The sequence below is a fragment of the Typopeltis vanoorti genome, chromosome 21 (genome assembly GCF_054136105.1).
Source record: "Typopeltis vanoorti isolate ZY-2024b chromosome 21, IOZ_Tvanoo_1.0, whole genome shotgun sequence".
NCBI classification, from domain to species: domain Eukaryota; kingdom Metazoa; phylum Arthropoda; class Arachnida; order Uropygi; family Thelyphonidae; genus Typopeltis; species Typopeltis vanoorti.
Genome location: NC_143569.1, coordinates 34255397 through 34273561, shown reverse-complemented (window position 1 = coordinate 34273561; position 18165 = coordinate 34255397). Strand labels below are relative to the sequence as shown.

General features: G+C 35.8%; 1 protein-coding gene across 5 annotated transcripts in view; it reads right to left on the bottom strand.

The window, feature by feature from the left end:
• The window catches only part of hyd (E3 ubiquitin-protein ligase hyd), a 680323-nt gene that overhangs the window by 340134 nt on the left and 322024 nt on the right, over positions 1-18165 (bottom strand). For all 5 annotated transcript variants that reach the window (XM_090411567.1, XM_090411569.1, XM_090411568.1 and 2 more), the window contains 2 exons: positions 12984-13222; positions 7069-7190 (listed from right to left, as the gene is read on the bottom strand). In XM_090411567.1, the coding sequence (XP_090267693.1) occupies positions 7069-7190; positions 12984-13222 (361 nt within the window). The remainder of the gene's footprint in view (positions 1-7068; positions 7191-12983; positions 13223-18165) is intronic.

Sequence of the window (18165 nt, the reverse complement as noted above, 5' to 3'; positions counted from 1 at the left end):
GCTTTTCTTACCACACTCGTTACCCTTCTGGCCTGCAATTTATACCGTTCATGTAAAGGTCACCTTTCTCTTTAAATTCCCTCCACAGTTGTTTCTTTTTTTGAGGCTCAAGCTTAATGGCGTTATTCATCCTAAGCTTGTTATACTTGCCAGCACGGTAATTCCACATATACCCTGTGTTAATCGAAAATTCCACACCTTTAGCCACCTCCCAGGTCAAGACCTTATGATCACTCTCACCAATAGGTGGTAACATGATCATATTCATTACAGTCAAATTCTCAGATGCTATTACCAGGTCAAGCCCTCTCAAACCCCTAGTATTTTCAATTACGTGCTGTCTCAGAAAGTTATCCCTTAATAATTAAATAAAATCCAGTTCCTTCCTCACATGTGCCCTCTCCTCCTTCTAATCAATGTTGCCATAGTTGAAATCCCCCATAATAATTACCCCTCCTTCCACTCATTTCATTAATTTGTTTATGCATACTATCTCCACCATCAATTCCATCACCTGGTCTAGCAGCACCCAACTGTATATTTTGTTCTGCCAGTCTCAATCTCACATCAAATAGCCTCAAATGAGCTCTTTTCACTACCCTGCAATACAACTTCAATTCTCCTTGGCTGCAGTTCATCAGCTATCATCAACAACCCCCCCCCCATTTTATTCTCTCTGTCCCTCCTAAACACACTATATACACATTCTATCCCACTAACTATATCATCTTCCGTCAGCCATGTTTCGCTAATGCCAATAACCTGTGGCCAAGAAGAGCCAAGGACAAAAATTCTTCCTTCTTGTTCCTAATACTCCTGGCATTAGTATACATGAAATGCAGAGGTCCCTTTGTTCCACCCCCCCTCCTATCTTGATGCATTATTCTAACTATCCCATTCCGATTACTTGTCCTTAGTATTATCTCAGGTACATTATATACATTCTTACACTCAACTGTCTCATTGATGTCTGCATATCCACTCCCCCCCCCCCCCACACACACCCTCCTTGGTAGTTCTAGTTTTCCTGGTTCTGCACATCCATTTTCACTTCATTCAGCAACACTTTTTCCACTCTCTGCACACCAAATCCATCTTGTATAAATCCTTTTGCCCATCAAACTCATTCCACACCACACCGTCTGCATAACCTGCGCATAAAGTCATTTGCGATTATGGCCCTCCTTCTAAACTCCTCTCTGTCGTACCACAGCAACAGACTCACTATCCTAACTCTGTCACTCTTTTCTTTCACTACCTTTAACAATACTTTCAAGTCATCTCTCATAAAAAATTTATCGCCTTTCAATTCATTTGTGCCTGCCACAACTATCAATTCTTTCACCCTCTGTTTATGCGCTCTAATACTCTCACTTACATCCTTAAATTTCACACCCGGTAAGTACGATTTAGTTACACTCCCATCTATCATACCTCTTAATATTGAATCACTGTAAAACACTCTTTCCTTCATTTTTCTGAAACCCACTCCCACTCTTACACTTATTTTTCCTTTCAAACACTTGCTTATTTCCATTAGCCGAGGCATTCTGGAAAGAGTTTTGCAGGTGCTCCTACTGCTGCTGCGCATTGTGTATCACTCCGCATAACCGCTCAATCTCACTCCTTACAAATAATTCCTCGTTTTTTTCATCATTTAAACCATTTTCTATCTCTGTATAATTGCTTTCACTCTCCATTTGATCAGTGCTCTCATTGCCATCTTGTACAACATCGCAATTCCCTATCAAGCCTATTTTCACTCACAATTCCGGCTTTTTTTCCACCACAACAATCTCACGACGTGACACATACTTCAATTTCTCACTTTCCTTACACTTTCTGCACAGTCTCCCACCACTATCACTTTCCATCCAAACTCATCCCACAAAGCATACATCCCACACATATCACACTGAACAAACTCCCTCACATTAAAGTTTTTGAACAATGGCATTGTATTTACGTCAGCATTATTGTTATAATTATATTATTTAAAGTAATTTAAAGTGAACATTAGAAATGATAATTGATCAGGAACGTCCATCTACTAAATGATATTTTTCTTCCTGGTAACTCAGGTTTTTCATCCCTCAAAACAGTCAACCAAGTCCCATGAACATATACACAGTTACAGTCATAAATACTTACAGCATGGCAACGAAGCCAACAGGAAACCACCTTGCTTCATAATCATCTTCCTAGTATAGTATCATAATGCTACCCCACCAACCATAAGGTTGAAGGGAAAATACACACACACTCGCACGCGCGAATAAATTCAAGAATAAGTATGATAGCTGGTGTGTGTAATATGTGGCCTCCCTTGATGAGTCCCTGACTCCCTGGAGGTCTCTCTTAATAATAATAATATATGCAGTATACACACACACACACTGTATCATATATATATATATATATATATATATATATATATATATGAACAGCAGAACTTGAACATGATAACTCCCTTCTTTCCTGGATATAAAACTCTCATGCTGTTCTGAAAAATTTAGAATCTCTATGTACAGATACCAACGCATACTAATAGATATCTTCACAGTCTTATCATTTTCCACCACAGAAACTCGAAACTATTTCCACTTTGGGACACAGAGCTCACTCTATTTTAAACGTTCCAGATGAGCTTCAAAAAGAAATTAATCACCTCTCACATATTTTTGTACAAAATGGATATCATAAAAGAACAATTAAGAAATTTCTTATAGATCCTCCTAGGCACTACAATACAGAAACTACCAATTTTAAAGGTAACATCGCAATCCCATACATCAGTTCGGTCTCCCAAAAACTGGCAAAAGTCTTTCAAAAGTACAACATCAGGACGTTATTCACCACTCTTCCAAAAATCAGATCTCTTATAAGCCATCCTAAACTTAAGCATCATCATCATCAAATTCCTGCCATGTACCCTAAAGGTGTACAGGATATGATAGTACTACATGAAAAAAATTACATCATTATTAATTTCCTATCTACAAATTTCCTCCAAATCAGTCTGTTACTTGTCAACACTCCAATATTATCAGCTCTTATATTTCTATCGTCTAAAGCACTTTGTACCGTATCAATCCACCTATATCTTGGTCTTCCTCTCGGTCGTTTTCCTGCCAACCTGGCAGAGAACACTTGTTTTGCTAATCTTTCCTCGCCCATTCTGTTTAAGTGACCATACCACCTGAGATTAGCTCTGCTAACGCATTCCTGGATGCTGACAATGTCAAGTTCTTTTCTAATATCACGTTTTTAATATGATAATGCCATTGATGCCACCTGTTCACGCCTATAATCTTTCTCAGGACTCTCATACCTAAAGTCTCTAGTCTTTGGTCAAGTGTTTTACTTCTGACCCAGCTCTCAGATCCATAAGTTAAAAGTGGTTTGAACACTGTGTTGTATACAGCTAATTTAGTGTTGCGACTAATTTCTCTCTTATTCCATATGAATTTATTCAATTGACTTCCCACCATACCAGCTTTGCTGATTCAGTTGTCTATTTCTATATTTAATTTACCATCTTCAGTAAAAATCGTGCCTAAATAGCTGAAATGTTTTACTTGTTCCACAGGTTCTCCATTCACAACACAGTTGACATTTTCAATGATTCCACATATTTTCATTGTCTATGTCTTTTTATTGCTGACCTTCATACCATATCTATTACAAGAGCTATTCAATTTAGTCAGAGAATCTTGCAGACTTGTAGCGGATTTATTTAGAAGTATAACATCATCCGCATAGAGCAAAGAGCTGACATTAACATCTCCAATTTCGATATCATGTTTAATACCACTTTCCTTCATAATGTGATCCATATAGATAATGAATAACAGAGGGGATAATGTACATCCTTGTCTCACACCAGATTTAACATTAAACCATCTTCCTGTACTTCCTTCAATTCTAACTGCTGACTTACAGCTCAAATAAAGACTATGTATTGCTTGATATAATGTCCCATTGACACCATATAACTGCAGCGTATTGAATAGCTTCTCTCTTGGCACATTATTTCTTGATATAATGTCCCATTGACAACATACATGCAGTTAGTTTCAATGTCCCATTGAAACTAACTGCAGCGTATTGAATAGCTTCTCTCTTGGCACCTTGTCATATGCCTTTTCCAGATCGACAAAACTTAAATACAGATCTTTGTTATATTCCCATGCTTTCTCGACTATTTGTCGTAAAGTGAAGATCTGATCCTGACAGCCTCTATTTGGCCTGAATCCAGCTTGTTCTTCACCAAGCTTTTCTTCCACAATTCTTCTCAACCGTTTCTCAAGTATACTTGCACAGATCTTGCCAGGAACACTCAGTAGGAAAATACCTCTGTAATTCTCACATGCAGTTTTATTTCCCTTTTTATATATGGATACTATTAGAGCTCTATTCCAATCATCGGGAATTCGTCCCTCTGTCCAGGCTTTCTGAACTATACAGTGCAGCCACTGTAAGACTTTTATACCACCATACTTCAGCATTTCTGGTCGAATATCATCTACTCCTGCTGCCTTTCCACATTTCAAACCTTTGATGGCTTTTTCTACTTCAAGTATGGATATGTATTCCTAACTGCATGCCTGGTCAGTGTTTTTTACCACTGTGCTGTCATCACTGCTTGTTTCATTTAGCAGTTTTACAAAGTAATTACTCCATACTTCAAGGATATCTTTTTCTCCCGTTTTCATGTCACCTTTATCATCTCTAATTCCTTTTATAGCACTCTTTCCTCCATTCTTAAGCTTCTTCAACAACCTCCAGAATATTTTGCCACCTTCTTGATATTTATTTTCTATATTCTTGCCAAAGTCCTCCCATGACTTTTGTTTAGCTAGTTTTACACAGTGTTTAGCATTCTTGCATTTGTCTCTATATTCTCTAATAGCACAAGCTGACTTATTTGACAGGAACTTTTGGTATGCTTTCTTCTTTTCCTTCACTGCCTCTTTAACCTCCTGTGTCCACCAGGGAGTTCTGATTTTTTTATCCTTACAAACAACCTCACCACATGCCTCTCTGGCAGAATCAATCAATGTTTTCTTCAGAGTTTGCCAATGAATCTCCAAGGTTTGATTCCTGTTCTCAAACTCTTTCATTTTTTCTTCAATAATCTTTGTGTATTTTAGTCTACAGCTCACATCTGAGAGCTGCTCAACTTTTATTCGCTTTAAAACTTTCTTACATGTTATTCTTTTCAATATGAAATTCAATTTTATCCTGCTCAAGACTAAATGGTGATCACTTCCAATTTCAAATCCTCTGTACACTCTGGTGTCCTGCACCAGGGAGAAAACATCACTATCAACAATAACATAGTCAATGAGACTTTTCTTATTCCTAGCCTCTTCTCTCCATGTGAATTTGTGCACATTTTTATGTTGGAACAAGGTGTTAGTAATAACCAGTCCATGTCCTGAGCAGAAATCCAACATATATTTGCCATTGTTATTAGCTTTGCTCTTTTCTCCAAATTTTTTCCAAAATATTTTTGTATGTCTCACAATCATTTCCTACTCTGCTATTTAGATCCCCAACAAGGACCAACTTTTTCTTTTTCATTGTGTCAGTTGCTTTTTCTAAAGCATCAAAAAATTCCTCCACTTCTACCTTAGTAGAATCTTCTGTGGGACCAGCACAAATAAGTCTCATTGTCCAGTTCCCCATTCTCATATTTGCCCACATTACTCTACTTGAGACTGACTGCCATTCAAGAAGATTAGCCTCGTATTTTGTGTTGAATACTATGGCTACTCCTTCTTTTCCTTGATTGTCATTGCCTGAATATAACATTTTGTATTTATTGCTCAGAAGGATCTCACCAGTTTTGGTCTTTTTTGTTTCAGTCACCCCTATTATGTCGATCTGGTACTTATCTAATTCCTCAGCTAGCGCCATTTCTTTGCCATTCAGGCTTCTTACGTTGATAGTACCGATCTTTAACTCTGGTGATGTTGAGTTGGGGTTTATTTTCAGATTTGTTCCAGTAGCTGACTTTTCGCTGTTCGCCCTGGTTCCCTGGCGAAATCAACGGGGGCCTTGTTTAACAGGGCGACGCCCCAGCCGGCATGAAATTTTGTCATGTTGTACCATCATTCTATATTTTGGTTTAACCAATAAGAATACAATTTGGTCGGCTAAATCCCAAATTGCCAGCCCATCCTCGTCCGTTCAGTATCCAAGTAGATACCCAACAGGATGCACCACGAGAAGGTGAGGATTGGACATTAGGTCAGAAGCCCTGGTCGGTACTCCGCATTCCTTTAAAGGCTATGTGGAGGTCTCCTCTCAGTTATACAGCTTTGACCCTTAAACACCCCTAAGCATCATAATCTAAAATATCCTGGCATATATAAACTATGGTGTGACTGTAATGTTCCTTATTAGTCAAACTAATAAATCTGTTGAACTTCGCATGGAGAAGCATAAAAGAGACATCTCCTATAAAAGATCAAATGCTAGTGCCTTATCCAGCCATGTTCTCTTCTCTAAGAATCCTCATGATAATTTTCAAGGTCATTCAGTTTCCTGGGATAGATCTGAAAACATTTTCCATTGCAAGATGAATTTGAAAGAAAGATAGTGGAATCCAGGGAGATTGCCCTTAATCCTGAGCATTTGAACAGTAATTTGAGCTATAACATCCCATACTGCTGTTTTCAATACTGGCATTTTCAAGTCTACTACCACACATACAATAAACAATGGCAAGTAAATAGATCATCTGGAATTTTAATACAACGTTTTTTATTTTTAATTATCTAGTACAATTAATCTGTGCTTCTCAGTTTTCTTAGTATCTTCAGTCTTTTATTATTGTTTCTTCTACTTACAAAGATACCTGATGAAGGCCATAATAAGCCAAAACTAGTTGTATCATTACAATTTTTTAATTTATTCTCTGTGTGTTAATAATTAAATATCTTTTAAATATATATATATATATATATATATATTGTGTGTGTGTGTGTGTGTGTGTATTATAACTGTATAACAGCCTTAGCTTTTACTCAAAAAATCCATTTAAAAAAATAAATATTATACCTAAATCAGATGCTGGAGTTTTGCGGGGAGCAGAGGAGCGTGGTCTAGATGGTCTGTACTGCCTCTGTTCAACAACCTGCCTTCCTACAGTTTGCACTAAGAACAGCAGTATACTTTCACCTCTGAAAAATCAAAATTAATGAGATATTCTAATCCAATCAGTAGGATTATATTATCTATAATACTAAAGACACTACATTATCAAGTTAATCTCAACTTATCTGAAAGGATTTCAAATGCACTATTTTATTAGTATGCAGGATATTAGAATATTTCTAACATGATTTTCATAGAAAAACAAACAGTATTATGCATGTAACATGTAACAAATATATTGAATATTAGAGATTTTTGGAATTACTTCATAAAACATTAGCTTTGATGTCACATTAAAGTAGAGATGATTTATGTGATTTAGCATCTGCTAAATGGCAAATAAAAAAAAATTATGCTTGCCCAATGAATAACACTAATTCTTATGAAAATACGGAGTTTTAAATGAAGTTTAACGTGTGCACAAACGAGGAGAGAGAGAGAGAGCTTCATTTCTTGATAAAAGAATGATAAAAAGTTATAGAAAAACCTAAGATCCAATGATAACTACTTATCACATGTTAGTCAAAAGATAATATGGGAAATGTAGGGGGGTGGGGGCTTTCACAAAGCTCAATGATGAGACCTCGACAAAGGTCAAAACCAGTATGTGCAGTAGTTTGCAGCATTATACATAATTGCAAAGTGTGTGTTGAATACAAAGGAACAAATTGTTCTTGATGACCAAACAAACACACATAATAACGACATTAATAAGTTTCAATAAGTAAACATTTCATCATAAGTATCTTGGAACATTGTCAGTACTTGGGATGAAATATTTACTTATTAAAACTTATTACTGTGGTTATTACGTTTGTTTGTTTACTCATGAATTCTCCACAGGTTTCATTGTAAAATAAAATTGTTCTTGATGTACTTGAAAATTGCCTAATCACCTATTTCATGTGCACACTTTTGTCCCCTTATGGTTGGGTAAAGTAATGATAAAAAATATGACTTCTTGTCAAAGATAATATGTTTTCCTTCCTATATATACATAAGATCCTGGCAATAAAGTCGGCTTGTGATTACAAAGAAAAAGTAAGAAAATGAAGTAAAACTAGCTACACAAAAGCTATGGGAAGACTTTGGTAGGAACATAAAAAAATAAACTTCAGGGAGGCAGCAAAATATTATGAAGATTATTGAAAAAGCTTAGAAATGAAAGAAAGTGTACTATAAGAGGAAGCAGAGATGATAAAAGGTGACATGAAAACTGATGCTAAACATATTCTAGATGCAGAGTTATTACTTTGAAACAAGAGTAGAAAACACTCAAAAGGAATAAATATCAATACTGAAAGAACCATAAAATGTCTGAAATATGAAAAAACTATGGAGGTGTAGCTATTGTAGCTACACTACATAATTCAGAAGACCTGGTCAGATTAATTGATATGAGGGTTTCGTAGTACAAGGACAGCATAGGTCATATTGTGCTACGACACATAGCAGTACACAGGGTATTGATAGGTAAATAATTAATTAATTAGCATTGTGATGAAACAGTGGCCATGAGTCCATATGGATAGTACGGCACCATCTTATGAAACTATTGGTTATAATGTATTTTTTGCCTGCCAACTGTATGTGTTCTCCAGGCCAGTTTGCCTAGTCTGAGAGACAAAAAAACCTCTACCTCTATATTTGAGACTGGTAAACTCACCTTAAAGCTCATGAATCAAATCGAACCCAGGTCTTTCTGACCAAAGGATCTTGTCTATACCGAATGAGCTATGGAGGATCAATAAATAAATAGTTACAAGGATAATATCCCATATTGTTTCTTAGCCAAATAAGAAACTCAAAGAGTTTCATGCCGAATATAGAAACTATATAAAGTTCAGCGATTCCAAGCATAAGCAAATACCTGGATAGTGCAGCAACTGACCCTTGAAGCTGAGGCAACTCATACAAAGGGTGGAGCAAGCTCCGATCACTATTCTTGATATTTACCCATAATGTGAACTTAACTCCTAGGAGCTGTATTATTGTTCAACATTATGAGAGAAGGTCACTACCCAGACCAGTTTCGACCTTTTTTGAGGTCTTATCAGTGAGTAGGTAGACCTAGTTAATACCAAGTTTGTAACGAACAGAACTTACATCCTTTCTATGAGAATTGCCAAGAGGTGTCCTATTAAATTACTAATTATAATGAAGAGCCAAAGGCTTCAATTCGGCAACATGAACATATTTAAGTTAAGGGATATTATCCCATATTGTTTCTTAGCCGAGTAAGAAACTCAAAGAGTTTCATGCCGAATATAGAAACTATATAAAGTTCGGCGATTATGGGATAACATCCTTTAACTTAAATATGTTCATGTTGCCAAATTGAAGTCTTTGGCTCTTCATTATAATTAGTAATTTAATAGGACACCTCTTGGCAATTCTCATAGAAGGGATGTAAGTTCTGTTCGCTACAAACTTGGTATTAACTGGGTCTACCTACTCACTGATGAGACCTCAAAAAAGGTTGAAACTGGTCTGGGTAGTGACCTTCTCTCATAATGTAGAACAATAATACAGCTCCTAGGAGTTAAGTTCACATTATGGGTAAATATCAAGAATAGTGATCGGAGCTTGCTCTACCCTTTGTATGAGTTGCCTCAGCTTCAAGGGTCAGCTGCTGCACTATCCAGGTATTTGCTTATGCTTGGAATTGCCGAACTTTATATAGTTTCTATATTCGGCATGAAACTCTTTGAGTTTCATGCCGAATATAGAAACAATGCCAAATATGGAGATATATAGATGACATATTTATAATATGGAAACACAGTATGGCTGAGTTGCACTACTTTCTTTCATCTATTAACTCCTCCACTAAAAAATCAAATTCACTTTAGAATTTGAAAATGAAGGAAAATTATCTTTCCTAGACATTCTTTCGAAAAAAGCAGGAGGCATCTCTCTTAACATATACTGTAAGCCAGATGTTTGATGACCTGTATGAGTGGGTTTACCAATCAATCCACCTAGACCTTAGAGGAAGCCCAAAGTCTAGGTGGATTGATTCAGTTAGAAGTGCCTTAGAAGCAAGTAATGTTAGATGTGACAATATTGGAGTTCTCACTGCAATTGTAGTTCACCGACTGCATCATTAATTCGTTGTAAGCACTTCATGGGGGGGGGGGGGGGAGTCAGCCCATCCTAAGGGGCAGGTGGGAAGATAGGATAGGAAAGGAGTTCTCACAAGTAATAGATTGATTTGGAGGAAAATTGTTGGTAGGAGATGTAATAATAATGTAAACTGAATCATGTGGTGCTGTCATCGTAACCTGAGGGTACACATCAGGAAATTGATGATGACGAACAGATGGCAGAACTATATTAAAAATCTCAGAAAATAGCTTGGCATAAACATTTATGAATGTATAAGCAGAGTTAACTTAAGATGGTATTACTAGTAAAGCAAAATGGGCAGTGAATGAATTAAATAGAGTAAACAAGTGTTTGAGACAAAAATGGCAGGTAAAAAGAGAAGGAAAACCAAGATATGAGAGGGCGTGTTGAAAAGTTGTGAAAAACATCATGAAGGAATTGAGGTAGAACCATGTCTTCTTATATATCCATGTTTCCCCAAATTATTACAATTTGCTGAAACATGGGCGTTAAAGATTTTAAGATATGTTCTTTCTTGTGGTTATATCAGTTGCTTTAATATCTGTTCTAGGTGTTTATCAGAATTTTTTCAGCCCCTTTCCTCCTTGTATAAATGTATTAGGAGTGTTTAGAAGATCAGAATGTTAAAGCTGATCAATCAGAGACCTGACATGTAACTGACAATCTGGAAAAACTGTGTTCATCAGAAACTAATCATATATTAATGAGGGTATATACCAAAAAAGAGTGTTAATTTCTGGTAGCTTTGTTTTTAATGTGACATAAAACCTTCCCTCTGGAGACAAACAGGACATATTTTCACTTCAGAACTGTAGTGGTGATCTCATACCAGGCAATAAAAATAATCTACAACCTATAGAAACTCACAAACATGCTTACTCTTCAGAGGATTTAAATGCAGAAACATGTTGGTTTCTGTTCACTGATTTAATTTTCCACAGCACTCTCAAATCCAGTGATAACAGTTACCAGCTTTTATATTATACAGTTCCCTAATACGTATGTTAAATTTGGCACTCAACTGTATTCTTAGTTTGGTCTCTTGGCAGATATCTCTTGCTTGTTCCACACCAATTTATTTAATGAGTTTTCCAGCATTAGAGATAGGGGGTGATGGGGAGTTGACACTGACATCTCCTGTGCAGAATGAAAAAATTCCCAAACCAAATGCAGGTAGTAAATAGTCAGACATCTGGGCTTCTCAACAGTATATTACAATTGACGAACATGGATAAATGTGGTAAATGAATTAATATTCATTACAAAGCACATGCTGGCCAGAAACTAGAATGTTTAAGTTCAACGGAGTAGGTGTTCAAAATACAAGTTGCTAGTCCAGATGCTCTGAGCTACAGGTACTGATTTGAGATACTATTGTTTCTCACATGAGCAGCTCTATGTAGCCTAATCCAGAATGAGTAGAAATTAAGATTCTCTGATTTGTATGGGGGGGGGGGGGGGGAGGTGAAGTTCATACAGAGGCTTTCATATGAACAAGACTGTAAAATGTTTTAGCTATAATATGAACTGATCCATATTATGGTAAACTAGCACCATTTAAAGAACATGCACTCGGTTGACAGGATTCCATATAGAACTCTGTTGCATAAATTGCATCAAATGGGAATGGATACGAAGCTGCCAATTTGGTTTCGAGGGTAGCTCGAAACCAAATTGGCAGCTTCATAGGTGGACAAATATGAAAGAACATTTTATTGATGAGATGAGTACAGGTGAAGGTAGAGGACTAGGGGTGTTCTGCATGGCTCAGTACTTGGTCCTCGGTTGATTCAATTGTATATCAATGAATATGAAATTACTTGCCGGGAAATATTCAGGTGTTTGCTGATGATGCAAAACAGGGAAAAGCAATAGCCAATTAATGTGATACAGTAGAAATCCTGCAGGATGACTTATAGATTGGCACTATGAATAAAGATAAATGGCAGGGAAGAAAAGATTGTTAGCTCCACGCTATATTGATGGAATTGAACTCTGTGAAATTGATGAGGCCAGGGACCTGGGAGGTGATGTGAATAGAGTGTAAGTTCAGAGGGCATGTTGCAAAGGTGGCCAAAGCAGCACATTCTGTGAGAATGAAGAAATGGTGGAGAGGATCCAGAGGCAAGTGACAAAAGTCTTGGCAGGTCTATGTAAAGATTCCTATGAGAACAGATTAAGTCTGTGGTGTCAAAAACTAGCCGATAGGTAAAAAAGAGGAGCCATGATAAAAGCATATGTTATTAAAGAGATTTTATGGGACTGACACTGAAGACTTTTTTCAGTACATGGAAGGAAGAAAGGAAGGGAATAAGGGATTAACTCTGGAAATTGTGAACAGTGTGGTCAGGAAGGTTGCTAAAACACTACATTTCTTACTTGGAGGGTGGGGAATGTGTAGAATGGGTTGCCAGCAGTAGTTGTAAGTGCTTCAACCAGTGAATGACTTTAAGGAGAGGTATGATATGTATTGTGTGAATATTGGCTAGTGTGGGAATAATGGGTCTCCTGAACAGCACCTTCTTGCTCCGTGGAAATACCCATATAATAAAAATAATAATATTTTGAATAAATGAAAAGGAAAGCATGAAAAATTATAATCAATTTGGGGAAATCTACATCAAACCAAAAGATATAATAATGCAGTATTATAATATATATATAACAGTATAATAAGAATACATAATTACCTGCTGTTTGGAAGTGCAACTAAATCAGTTTCAGCTATCAGCCTGTTCAGCAGCTGGTAACGAGTACCTTGATGACCAGAAATAAGAGCTTTACATTTGCACTTTTCCCAACAATCACAGTATGCTGTAGGAGAAGTGCGTTTCAGCTTGCAGTCATGTCCTTTATGACAAACCCTAGCGCATTCAGTACAACAGCACAATGATCCTGTTAGACCACAAGTACGACATTCAAATATGTCCTATAATAGAAAAAGAATCACACATTAAAAAAATATCTTTGGTATTAAAGAGATATTAACTACAAGAATCTGAACTACAAGATTTTCAGAATAAATACAGAATCTGATTTTCAAAAATAAATTCTTGTGATTGTGAAAGCCCTTGATTGCCAAAATCAATTGCACATCAATAAGAAATCAGATATAATTTACCATTTATCCAAATTTCAAATCTTCAACTTAAGTTAGCACATGTACAACATTAACAGCACACATCCATTATATTCTATGGAAAAGTTGTATGATATATATAATCTTTTTTAATTCTCCATCTATTACTTTCACTTGTAACATATTTAGAAATCTAAATTGTTAATGTTTCGTTCATTTATTTTTTTGTCTTCAACAGAAATGTCACTCAATGTCCTGTCTATGCAGGATAGTAACATCAACCAGCTTCTGGATTGGCATATGCAAATAATTACAAGCATTCACTTGGATGAAATAGATAAAAGGAAAACACCAAGATCATCAACATGAATGATACTCCGATGCAAAATATAAAAAGATAACATTAGGAAACCTACAGTGATAATTACTTGTAAATTTGATGAATAATGTTTAAATAAATGCTTGTAAGGTAAGGTACTAGAATATAACAATATATATAAATATATATATATATATATATATATAATTTTGCGCAATAGCAAAATTTTGAAAGTTTATTTTTCACTAGGTTAGACTATAATAAATTTAGTTTAACCCTTTATCCCAGTGAGAGCAAACAAAGTTTGCATCTGAAAATATCTTCAGGATTGAATATAGTGTTGTACTATCTTACCTGGGTAAGTAGTACAACACCAAGGCAACTCGTAGCAAGCTACCAACACTCCTATCCCAGTATCTCCCATAATGCAAAACACATCTCCTTGTGGATATGTATACTGTTATGCATTAAGGGATTGACCACTACCCATACTAGTTTCGACCTTTATTGAGGTCTCTTCAGTGGGAGCCAGGCCCAGAGTTGGAGATACCAGGCAGAAGCAGTAGCAAGGTCATCTTTACCTATAGGAGTTGCCAAAAGGTTTGCCACCTTTTTTTATTAAATTACTCTGGATTTAGAGAAAGATGTTGAAAGTTTATTTTCAGATATTTTCAATCGCAAACTTTGTTTGCTCTCACTGGGATAAAGGATTAAACTTAATTTATTATATTATGCAATAGCTAAATGCTGTTTGAAGATATTAAAGCTTCAACTAAAATTCTGTTACATGTATAAAATCCACACCATGTGATCTGGCATTGTAATTTTTAAAAACCAGTTCAGTATTCTAAAGTTAAATATTTGACTAGCACAAATATCTAAAAGAGGTAAAGGTGATGTAACACCAATATAGCAGCAGAACTCGACTACTCTGATCCTATTTTCCTAAACTCCATTTCTATGGGGATAATACACATACCCACCTACACAGTGTAGCAAATAAAAAAAGTAGTTAACCTAAATTCGAATAAGATAAAACATTGATGAGGGAAATATTTCCTTACCAGTCTCCATCAAAATAATTTCCAAGAAAATGAATAACTTGTTACAGAATTCATACGAGATTTAGAAAGACCTGGTAAACTTATCTTCAGTGGCAGTATTTAGTTTTGCTATCATATCATGGCAAATATCATTAACATGATACAATCAGCATCATCTTTTAATTTCAATTTCTTGGGAAATGGAAAAAAGTATGCTAGAGCTAAGCTTTGTCTGTACAAATAATTCATATGGAAGCAGAAGCAATGACATGCAACAAATGTCAACTAGAGGGTTTCAAAGTCTGGGTTACTTATGTAACTTATTAATTTCTTATTATGTTTAACTTGCTAGTATTCTCAGTGTTAATCAACAGCCACTTTCTAGTAAACTGCACATTTTGTTACCTCCGAGGATCATCTCTTATATCATTTCTAACCTCTTCAGAACATTACTACTATCAAAACGTTGTGCATAAGACAAAACATAAGATCGCCATCTGCATAAGATGGTCATAACATTTTGTGTATTTCAGTGTGACTTTTTTCCTAGCTTGATACTGATATGTTGTTTCAATCTTTGGTTTCTGAAGGTGATATCAGACAAGATAAACAAAGAATGTCCACACACTAAAAAACTTAGGACAAATGATCCAGGTTACCAGGTCACACTGACAATCCTGGGTCACATATTAGCTATGATAATGCTACAAAAAAGAAGGATTGTAGCAGGGAGACTTAAATTAATTAAATATATATTTTTAATTATCCAAACAAAACAAATTAAAATTGAATAAGTAAAAATTATTGAATTCAAATGGAGACAACTAAAACAACAAATAGCATCAGAATGTTCAAAGACAGAAGCAATAAATCTATATTGTTGTTCACTTCACCCCTCTTTTATAATTCGTCATTCTGCTGCTGAATGACGAATAATAAAAGAGGGATGAAGTGAACAACAATATAGTTTTATTGCTTCTGCCTTCTCTTAATGTTTTTGTCAGATTTAAAATGAACATGTGTTATCCACATTTCAAACACTGGCTTATTGTTTATCGATTTTTATTATTGAAGGTTTCCCTCCTTCAACCAAGGCTCAGTATATCTTCAGAAGTGCTAAGTGATAATTGGACAAAATGTTCCATGAGTTAACCTAAGTATTTATATATGTTTCAGAAATGTTTTTTAATAATGGAAAAGTGGCTTAGAACTAGGCCTTTGAAAAGAAGAGCAAATGAAACAGGTGATGTTAACCCTAATTGTGATACACGTGTTGTAACGGCGAGTAAATCTGATACTATTAAAGTAGAAGAAACAAGCAGTTCAAAGAAAAAATACAGTTAGGAAATATAACAGTTCATATTTGGCATTCAGGTTTACTTGGTGTGGAGATGAAAGTGAACAGAAACCTCAATGTGTTTTGTGTTATGAAGTGTTGTTGAACGAGTGCATGAAACCTGCGAAACTCTGACAACATTTAGAAACTAAACATTGTGATGTGAAAAATAAGCCAATTGAATTTTTTCAGCAATGGGTTCCATTAATAGCAAGGCACTGGAAGCATCCTATCTCTTAAGTTTGCCCATATCAAAAACAGGGAAACCTCATTCTATCGGGGAAAATTTGCTACTTCCAGCTATAAAAGATGTGGTAAAAACTATGTTTGCAACAAGTTACTAAAAGATGTTGATCTGATTTTCCTCTTTCAAATGACACTGTTGGTCGCAGAATTAATGATATGGCAAGTGATGTAGAATCACAGTTAATCGAAAGAGTTAAGAGCTCTTATTACGCGTTACAGATAGACGAGACTACTGATGCTACAAATGATGCGCAGTTAATATGCTATGTAAGATATGCGCATGATAACAACATTCATGATATGCTGTTTTGTAGAACTTTGCTATCCCGAACAACTAGAGAAGAAATATTTCACACTCTCAACAATTGCATAATACACAAAGGGATCCAGTGGGAAAAATGTATATGCTTCTGTTTGGGTACACTGTTTCACACATAGGGAAGCTTTAGTCTCCAAAGGAATGCTACCAGAATTTAAAACTGTGCTGTACAACGCTGTAAAGCTAGTTAATTTTATTAAAGCTCGACCGTTAAATAACAGGTTATTTTCAGTACTCCGCAATGAAATGGGTAGTGAATATATACAACTTTTGCTTCATTCTGAAATTCGCTGGCTTTCTGGGGGGGGGGCAAAGTACTAACAAGGTTATTCATTTAAGGGCACGAAGAGTTTTATTATTTGTAAATGAAACGTAATTCTGATTTTGCATCACTCGTTGTTGATAGAGCATTGTTGTCAACACTATCCTATCTTTCAGACATTTTTTCGAAATTAAATGAACTAAATGTCTCCCTTCAGGGAAATTTTTTAACTGTTCTTGATGCCTACAACAAAATAAAGGCATTCGAGAAAAAAATGGTTTTATGGATTAATTATGTAAAAGAAAGACAATTTGCACCTTTTCCAACATTGGAATCCTTTTTAGTGGAAAATTATATTTTTGTTGATTCTGAGTTTCTGGAAAAAGTTTGTGAGCACCTCAAAAATCGAAACAGAATTTTGAAACATATTTTCCGAATAACTTTTATAAGAAATTTCTGTGGGTTCTCGATCCATTTCAGGCTTGCAGTCACGAGAACAACCTTTCGTTATCGAAAAAAGAACAGTTAATTGAGCTTTCAAGTGACAGTGGACTTAAAATGCAATTCTGTGATCTTGGTTTGGCTTGATTCTGGATCTCGCCTTCAGTGAGAAGTGAATTTCCCGAATTATTTCTGAAGCAGCATTGAAAATCATGGCCTGAATCCAGTTAGAGTTGAGGCCTATGATTGTAGTACTAATACTAACAATATTTCATGTGGTAGTGAGTTTGAAGCCATCTGGTGTGAGGTTGAATCTAACAAGATCAATTACATAATCAGATGTTGTTGTTACAGACCTAGTGGATCAGTTGCTAGTGATGAAGAAATGCATCACCAAATAGCAAATTTGAGCACGAAAAGAGTAATCATGATGGAAGAATTTAATTACCCAAATATTAATTGGGTAGCAGTAGAATCTCATGAGACGAATGAAATGCATTTATTGAACTGTTGTGGGATAACGTCCTCAAGCAGCATATGACAGAAGGAACTCAAGGGCAAAGAGTGTTAGATTTGATTATAGTGTCAGAGAGCGTTTCGGTTAAAGATCTAACTTTTTCACCTCCGGTTGGTAACAGTGATCATGTGGTAATCACTTGGGAAGTGACTAGTTTATGAATGTTCCATTCAGAAAAGGTTACATGCTAAACTACAAAGCAGGAAATTATGACCAATTGTGGAGTGTACTGAGTTCAGTGGATAGGATCAGTTGTTGGATGGAAAGAATATCAACAGTGCATGGGAAGCATTTAAACAACATTTGAATG